The sequence below is a fragment of the Solanum stenotomum genome, chromosome 10 (genome assembly GCF_019186545.1).
Source record: "Solanum stenotomum isolate F172 chromosome 10, ASM1918654v1, whole genome shotgun sequence".
Lineage (NCBI taxonomy): Eukaryota > Viridiplantae > Streptophyta > Magnoliopsida > Solanales > Solanaceae > Solanum > Solanum stenotomum.
The window spans coordinates 25,189,345-25,198,447 of NC_064291.1; the positions used below are offsets into that span (position 1 = coordinate 25,189,345).

At 34.9% G+C, this 9,103-nt stretch overlaps 1 protein-coding gene across 1 annotated transcript; it reads left to right on the forward strand.

Moving 5' to 3' along the window:
* The first annotated feature begins 2,278 nt into the window (after window positions 1-2,278).
* On the forward strand, window positions 2,279-8,466 carry LOC125878285 (histone acetyltransferase type B catalytic subunit). Its single transcript, XM_049559508.1, has 10 exons — window positions 2,279-2,439; window positions 2,513-2,554; window positions 3,460-3,569; window positions 4,561-4,629; window positions 4,971-5,009; window positions 5,082-5,158; window positions 5,283-5,382; window positions 7,186-7,261; window positions 7,335-7,495; window positions 7,576-8,466. The coding sequence occupies exons 1-10, from the start codon at window positions 2,361-2,363 to the stop codon at window positions 8,218-8,220; spliced, it is 1,398 nt and encodes a 465-aa protein (XP_049415465.1). The 5' UTR covers window positions 2,279-2,360; the 3' UTR covers window positions 8,221-8,466.
* Window positions 8,467-9,103: the final 637 nt, after the last annotated feature.

Consider the following 9,103-nt stretch of genomic DNA (forward strand, 5'->3'; position numbering starts at 1 on the left):
ATCTCCTTGAAACCTTTAGGGCCTTACTTTTTCAATCCAAAATTTTGGGGTGATTTTGTTCTCACCACCACTTGCCTAATCAATAGATTTCCTTCCACTTTGTTACTTCACAACAAATCTCTTTATGAACTCTTAAATGGACATTCTCCTCCTTTCTCTCATATTAGGACTTTTGGATGCCTTTGTTTCACTAGTATTCCAAAAGTTCACCAAGACAATTTCAACCTACGGCGGATCTATGTGTATTCATTGGTTATTTCTTAGGGAAGAAAGGGTACAAAATCTATAACTTAATCACCAAACTTATTTTTGTTTCTAGGAATGTTATCTTTCATGAATCCATTTTCCCTTTTGCTCTTCCTCTCCTCCTCTCTCCGTTTCTTCTCCTACTTCTTACATTTTTTTTTCATGATTCTGATCATTCACCTCCACCTACTGTTCTTCCCTCTCCCGCTACTATACCTATCGAGGTGGATTGTCATTTCACCCGTCACAAGCTTCTTGCTGGACTCGTTTCTCTCCATCATGTCTCCACCACTACTCAACTTGCCGACATCTTCACTAAGGGCCTTTTATGGGCTCATTCATCACTCCATTCTTCCCAAGTTGGGTGTTCTCTCCCATTCCAACTTGAAGGGGGTGTTGGTCCTCATAATAAGAATGAGCCCGTGGGCCAACTGATAGAGAGCCCAAGTTGACAACTCTCGTAGTATTTTTCTTTCTATTTGACTTGGGACTGATTTGTATTGTTGGAAACTTAGTGTATTTTGTATAAAAGGTTATGTACAGTACTCTAAAAAGATGGTTAGTCATTTTTGTAATGAAAGACCCAAGATATTTTTCAAGTTTTTCTCTAGTTCATACATTTAGTTCGATTACTTTCTCAGTTTCATCTTGATTTTAATATGTTGACAATATCTTAAGATAAAAGGGTTATTTTTAGAATCAAATCATCCTAATTTATTTTGTATGCAAAAGGTACAAATATGTGAAGCAAAAATTAAATGTTGGATACCTAAAATACCACTACAACAACTAGTTAAAATTAACGACAAATTTGGTACTTTTTAAAAAGGAATAGATTTTTTGGAAATTTAAAATAAAGTACTATCTAAAAATATGATTATACAGTCAAACCTATGCAGTACCTAATGAATAACCAAAAACACCATATCTCTAGTTAAGAAACTCTAGATAAATAAAATATTATGTGATCTATTCAAAAATATTAAGGGGTCGTTTGGTGTGAGGGCTAAATTTTTTTTTTTTTTTAAATTTAAAGTGTGGGACAAGCCCATTTATTAAAAAAAGAACAAAAAATCTAATGGCTTGGGTCTAATAGTAACCCAAGCCCAAATACATAATACCACATTTTGTATTGACAAAGTAAAGTGGAAATGGAAAGTCTTCTCCTTCAATGTTAGTCCTAGCTAATCCACTTCCTCTTCGACCGACGTCGAACTTCTCCGATGGTTTTTCTTTGATGAAAGGGCAATAAAAAAGTCATGAGCTTGGGCGGTATCCACTTGGGCATTCAAAAATTCTCACGAATGCCATGGATCCAACCCTATGAAGACTTCTTTAGCTCATATCCTTCTTCTGACATATCCAATCAAGGTAATCCCCAAGACTGAAGCACACTTTTGGCTTGATCAATTTTGAGAGATGTAACTGATAAACCCCCAATTTATGCAGGTTGAGCTCCGAAGAGCTGATACCACTGCCTCGAATCTAGTGTATATCAGGTAACCTCGTTTTGATCTTTAAAACGAATATTCGACTTACATTTTCCAGTAACTGAGTTGCAGCTATTATGTTCAAGCATGTTTTTGTATGAACTAGTCATTTCTTCTCATACACTCTCCAATGCTTCATTGATTGTTGAAGTTTCCATTTTGGCATTTTCTGATTCTGATATTAGGAATACCCTGCTTATCTATCTTTAACAATTTCCCTGCTTGTGCTGGTAGTTCAGTGTTGGTGATAGAATAAAAAAATAGTGATGGAATAAGGTTTTTGTATCTTGTTTGATTGCTATGTTTGAGATAACTTATCCCACCATTTATTTCATGGTGATGAGATAAATTATCCCATATACATGGTGAGATAAGTTATCTAAAAATAGTTAACCTCAGGATAACTAATCCTGAAATAACTTGTTCTCAGCCAAACATCTCTAACAAACTTAAAAAAAATTGCGAAAGAAGTAACATATTTATTAAGATAAAAAGTGTGTGAGAGGTAAATTTGAGGAATTAAGGCGATAAGTAAAGGGCGGACATGTTAAATATTTATGCACAGGTCCCGTCTTTCCCGCCTCAGAACATTTCCCGCTCGGAGCAAAACCCTAACGAGCACAAATGGGGACGAAGCATCATTACTCCTCCGATTCAATCAGCGATCCCAAAAAGCGCCGTCGCGTGGGATTCTCTAAGACCGGTCAGTGATTCATTTTTAATGGAGTTACCCACTGTTCCTCTCATCATTCACTTATGTTTTTCTTCTTCTGCAGATGCTGGAATTGAAGCTAACGACTGCATTACTATATACATAGGTTTGAATTTAGCTTTTTTCTCTAAACTCAACTGTATTGAAGTTAGTATCCCCTCGTTTTAGTTTCACTTTATGAGTCCCTATACTAAGGCCTCCTCTTTGTAGTAGTGTAAGAGAAGGTAAAATTGGTCGGAACCTGAAACACTTTTTTCTCCATTCATTAGTATACATATTTGTTATAGAAAAATACCTTGCAAACTCAGAGGTGTTCTTTTCCTATTTAAAAAAATGAAATAGATCATGATTTTCATTTTTTTCTTTTACATGAATTGGAATATGCCATTACTTTCTATGATATTACTTACCAATTTACAGTTGTGAAATGTCTTTTCAAAAACTAGTATGTTTTTATATACACATATATTTGTCAAATTAAAGTTTATTTACTTCTTCAACTAAATAGAAGTTTGTTAATTTTAATTGTTGACTTTTATTTTAAATAAAAAAACTATCTAACCACATGCAATTACACTTGTGCAACCTAACATTATATTGGGAATTACACTGTTATTACACCGGATAGCGGTGCTATGCCTTGTCTAGCTGCTCATTTACTTAAGCTTTGATTCTGCCTTACTCCACCAATAAGCATGTGGAAGAAAGAGGGGGTACTGGTTTTGCAGGCATGGATTTCTAGCTGAACATAGAGTGTCTTCTTTAATTAACTGGATGTCTCTTTTTTTTTTTTTCCGTATAGGCTTGTTTAATTAATTAATAATGTATGTCCTAATGCATGGTTTCTCTCTGGCCATCATTAGGTTAACTTGGACCTACACATTGTTTTAAGTTAAGATGTTTGACAATGTAGTTTCTTTTGGAATGATTTGTCTTTGTCTGTGTTTGCCCTTGGGAACCTGATTTTCTTCACTACTGGTCCCATAACACGTATGTTTTTCTTGTTCTTAGTTTCTAGCGCAGAGGATGTTGACTCCCCAAACAGTTTCTGTCTTGAACCAATTGACTTGAATCAATTTTTTGAAGACGATGGCAGAATATTTGGGTATCTGGGTCTGAAGGTAGGCCTCCTTCTGAGAAGTGCTATTTGTAGCAGAGTTGTTCTAATTGGTTTCATTTACTCTTTAGTACTTCTTTTATATACACCTAAAAGAAGAATTCTCAGATCAAGAAAATAGTGGAGAAAATTGTCATGCACAGTGACTTGAGTGCTCCTTTGACATGAGTGTCCAAGTTTTTCAACAGAAAAACATATGATGTGACTGCATTTGTGTTGGATATGTGCCAAGTGGTGTTGGTATTTGACTTGGTAGTACCTAAAACCTGCTATTTAGTATCTACTTCTGTGCCACGAATATCCTGACCTACCCTTCTATATTCTCTCTCTTATACGTCTTTTAATGGCTCAGAATATTGTTCAATGAGGTTAATGGGGAGCATACATGGTTTAAGAGGGAGGATTGTAGTCTTTGTCTGGAAAGAGAGAAGGTGTGGAATGTAATATTTGTTAGGAGAGGAAATAAATTTAGGATGTGGGGTGAAGGTTTGTGAGATTCTGAGATTTCTTGCAAGGGTGGCTATGTGTGTGGGATGGGTGAGTATTAAAGTTCCATTTAGTGCTTTCAAAGTGCTATCATCTTGCTAACATGAGCCCTCCTACATGTTCTGGAGTTCGGATGAATTCAGGAACTTCAAGTTCTAGGCTGCATTGTCATCTCTAGTTGGTGCTTATGAAGTTATGGGTTAGCCCATTGCACCTGGCTTCTTGCTAGAGTTTTCTGTTCGGTTTCTCTTCAAAGGTCTGATTCAATAAGGGTACAATTTAGTCTACCAAAAATATATATTGGATAGCCCAGTAGTGATCTTGAATAAATGTCATAAACTTGGAGTCACCCCAGCACAAGCACTCAGATAATGCTGCCCCTGTCCATCTCCATAGGGAACAAGAGAAAAATGAAAGAATGTGTCATGCTACTTGGGTTTGATAATGCTTTTACTTGTATTGAATGTTCTTTTAGTTTATCTGATCTTTTCATGTCTTACATTTTGCAGATCACTATATGGGTTAGCTTGATATCCTTTCATGCCTATGCTGATATTTCTTTTGAAAGCTCATCAGATGTAAGTATTCTTTTTTTCTTGTTGCTTTTGCTCCTATCATTCATTTTTTTAAAGTATAAATGAGTGAATTCTCTTGATGCTGAATAAACTTTGGTGTTTATTTAATCATTATGTGTTCTTTCACTCTTCTATTGCTTCTGCTCCTGTCATTCAAACTTATTCTATCTTTAATTGTTGAATCTCTTTGTGAGTTATTTCAGATTTTCTGAATGTATCTGATTATAAGTGGATTTTTGCAGCTTGAATAATAGCCAAAATTCATTTTTCTCCAAAGGGTTTTTAAATCTTGGCATTTGCTCGACTTGTTTGTTCTAACTTAAATATGAATTGTTTTTGAATAGGATGGCAGAGGAATCACAAACGTAAAGTCTGCCCTTCTGGTAATGACTATATGGATTTTCTCTTTAGTTTATCTTTAACAAGACAGGTTTTAATTGTGATGTTTCTAGCAGAATATTTTTGCTGAGAGTCTTGTTGATGAAAAAGATGCCTTCCTGCAAACATTTTCAACTGAAAGTCGTTATGTTCGGTTTGTCCATAACTTTCTTGTACCTATTTTTTCATGTTGAGTTTTCTTACCATCCATGAGGACTGATGTTTTTTCCTACCAATTTCTAGCATATATTTAGATGATAAGTTGTGCTCACACACAGGTCTGTTGTCTCAAATGCTGAAACACTGCAGCATAAAGTTTCAAATGGCTGTAGCACTGAATCTAATTGTCTTTTGAAATCAGAGCCTTCAGATGTAGAGGTGCCTTCTCTATCCCTTTTCTTGACATATTAGGATAGGGATGACAGAAGATTCATCTTTTTTTGGGTCCTGTAGTGCTTGTTTTGCATAATATCTTGCTTGTGTTGCTCTTTTTAGATATCATTAAGGGGTCGTTTGGTTTGAATACAAGTTATGTTGGGATTAGTTATGTTGTGATAAGTTATGTTGGGATAAGTTATGTTGGAGCTGGGAGTAATTTTTATTGCTTGTTTGGTTTGTCATATTCAAACTTATATCATTGCATAATTTCTAAGAATAAGTTGTTTGTTTACAAAAATACCCTCCACCTTATTTAATTTTTTTTTTACATTTTCTTTGCAAACTTTAGTTATTCATTCTTAAAAATAAAATTTCCATCTTATTTAGCTTAAATATTTGTGTGTGCATTTCCATGATTGTGTTGTGTTTTTTAAAATTAAACTTTCATCTTATTTAACTTCAAAATAAAACTTCCATCTTATTTAGCTTAAAGATAAAATTTCCATATTATTTTAGCTTAAAACTAGAACTTTCATCTTATTTAGTTTAAAAATAGAACTTCCATCTTATTTAGCTTAAAAATAAAACTTCCATTTTAAGTTTATTAAAGTAAAAGAAATTTTATTATTTCAATTATCTACATTTTAAAGTTATCTACTTTTTAATTGATATATAAAATATAATTTTTAAGTGAGTAATAAACTATTTAATTAAAAATATATAATTTAGTAGTGGAGTGAACATTTTAAGAGAAATCAAAATATAATAACCATCAGAATTAGGCAAAATTCAAACCCTCAGGGGTTGGCCTGCTGGCAATTGACTTGAGCCTTGGGGTTTGCTCCCTTTCAAGGTCTCAAGTTCGAAACCCACTAGGTGCAAACAATTTCTGAGGGCCATCGGACTGGGTAAAACCTGAATTAACCGTGGTGCACTTGCGGGAAACTCCTTGCCGAGGGCCTGTGCACCCCCGGGACTAGTCGGGGCTCAAAGAGACTCGGACACCCGGTGCAAATCAAAAAAAAAAAAAAAGAATTAGGCAAATAAATTCATCTTATAATATATTGATAAATAAAAATTATATTTATAAAATGCAACTTTTTAATAGAAAAATAAATTATCATAAAAACAATGAATAATTAAGGTTGTGAATGCTATTATAAATGTTGTTAAAAATTATGTTAATATACATGAATGTAAAAGTGGTTTATAAAAGAGAGTTTAAGGAGGGCATTTTGTTATTTTACATACTTTATCCAAGATAAGTTCCTGGGATTACTATTCCACCCCCAGAGAGGGATAACTTATCCAATACTAATTTTTAATCCTAGTATAAGTTATCCCAGCCTTTGCAACCAAACAATGGATTAAAGCGCTCTCAAAGATTAAGTCCTCTTATCCATCACACCAAACCCCTAAGAGCATGGAACGAACTAGTACTAAAGCAGCTACGCTACAGCTGCCAATCCAATGTTAGTTTGGAATATGGTGCAAGATATCTTGTAGACCTACACAGACTAACATCTTTCTGAAGCATTTATTTTGGTGAACTTCTGTCTACTATTTGGATTAAAAAAAAAATGGTATAAAAAGCTACTCCTACTTGATTGGAAAATTGTCGTATTTTCAAAATAAGATTTATGCTCCTCACGTTTGTGTGTCTCATCTGCGCTCTCTCAAACATTTGAATGATCACTTTCTTTTGCATGCAGAATCTGAGTATGTTGTATTGAAATGCATTATACCATTGTGTATTTTGTGAAAAAAACTGAGGATTGATTATCCTTGTTGGAATTGCTCCAGGTATTCCGGATCGCTGGCACGCCTGTAGGACACCTTTATAGTAGATTGGTGCCACTTGTACTACTCTTAGTGGATGGTAATTGTTGTATTTTATTTTTAAAAGATTATATCTATGGGTAGCTTGAAAAGTTAGTGGTATTTTTAACCAGGTAGCAATCCTATTGACGTCCTTGATCCTAGATGGGAAATTTATCTCCTAGTCCAGGAAAGGAAAGATACCCAGGAGGATAGCCTTTCAAGGTTGCTTGGTTTTGCAGCTGTTTATCGTTTCCATCGTTATCCTGGAAGTACACGCATGCGACTTGGGCAGGTAAATGATTGACAGTTCATTATTACAACACACATTTTTTTAATGTAGTTCTTCGTTGTAACTGATTTGGATTTTGGCAGATACTGGTTATGCCTCCTTACCAACGTAAAGGTTATGGTCGTTTTCTTCTTGAGGTGCTGAACAGGGTTGCAGTATCTGAAAATGTGTATGACCTGACTATTGAAGAGCCTGAGGATTCTCTTCAATATGTTCGATTGTGCATTGATGTTGAGCGTTTGCTTGTATTTGACCCAATCCAGCAATCCCTAGAATCAGTTGTATCACATTTAAGGCAGGAAAATTCTTTGAAAAAAAGCTACATGTGCAAGTATGTTCCACCACTGAGTGCTGTCGAAGATGTGAGGAAAACTTTGAAAATCAACAAGAAGCAGTTTGAGCAATGTTGGGAGATTCTTATCTATCTTGGGTTGGCCCCAATTAACAAATATATGGAGATATACCAGGCAATTGTTTCACACCGAGTAAAGGCTGAAGTTGTAGGGAAAGATTCAGAGGGTGCGGGGAAGCAGGTGATTGATGTACCAACTGAATATGATCAGCAGATGTCATTTGTGATGTTCAAATCGCAGAATGGTGAATCTAGTAGCATAGAGACGGCTGACAATCAAAGTATTGTGGAGGAGCAGCTGCAGAAACTGGTGGATAAACGAATGAATCAGATCAAGTTGATTGCTGAGAAGGTTTCTGCTGTTCATCGGCAATGAAGACAAATGCAGCTGCTATTTTCACATCCTAACAAATGCATATTCCAAGGCGTTGATGCTGAGGTTTTGGAAATGAAGGAGTGGCTGTACATGAACTGAGCTGTACTTTATTAAGGTTAAATTAGTTTAGTCTTTCAATTATGTCTGACTTGTTTACTTAATGCGTGAACTAATTGGATATGAGGCAGCATTCTGCATTCTCCCTCGATTCTTTTACTGATTTATTTATCTTATAGTTTAGAGTAATTATCAGGTATGTGCCAGCCAAATGAAGCAATTGGAAAAGAAATTTGAATCGCAGCACCTTGGGCTGATTTACAATTTACCTTTACCTCAGTAAATGGGACAAAAAAAGAGAAATCGATCAAAAAGCTTTTGACCTCAGTATAATGAGTCGTTGTTGTTCTATAGTGTTATTATTGTTGGATTTTGAATTAAAATAAAATTATCCAGAATGCAAGGGTGAGCCTCCAAACTATCATTTTGAGCATTTGAGTTTCGTTCCCCCATTTGAGACTTCCCCCAAGTTCATATAGTGGTTTGGTACTTGTTGGGGTGATTCAGGTTGAGCTTTTACAGGGTAAAGTGAGTTTTGGCCAAGAAAATCACATTTGGGCACTGCAATTTTTAATTTTCCATTTTCTTTTGGTGTAGCTGAGTGCTTGGTAAATGATTTAAACTTGGTTTTGATTATATATATAATGGCCATGCTTTCGTGGTCATAAAAAATAATTTTCTTCCAAATAAAAATCATAAGTTTAACGGAAGAAAAACAAAATATACAAAGAAAAAAATTCAAACCTAGATAAAGTAAATGTACTAGAGGTATAAACATTAATCAACTCATTGTTTTGAAATGCTCCCCTATCTTATTTTCTTATTC

Bases quoted from the DNA above. Each gene is read 5' to 3' on its own strand.
- LOC125878285 (XM_049559508.1), top strand. From the start codon at position 2,361: ATGGGGACGAAGCATCATTACTCCTCCGATTCAATCAGCGATCCCAAA. The intron at 2,440-2,512 runs GTCAGTGATTCA...CTTCTTCTGCAG, and splicing joins CGTGGGATTCTCTAAGACCG to ATGCTGGAATTGAAGCTAAC. The intron at 5,010-5,081 runs GTAATGACTATA...TGTTTCTAGCAG, and splicing joins ACGTAAAGTCTGCCCTTCTG to AATATTTTTGCTGAGAGTCT.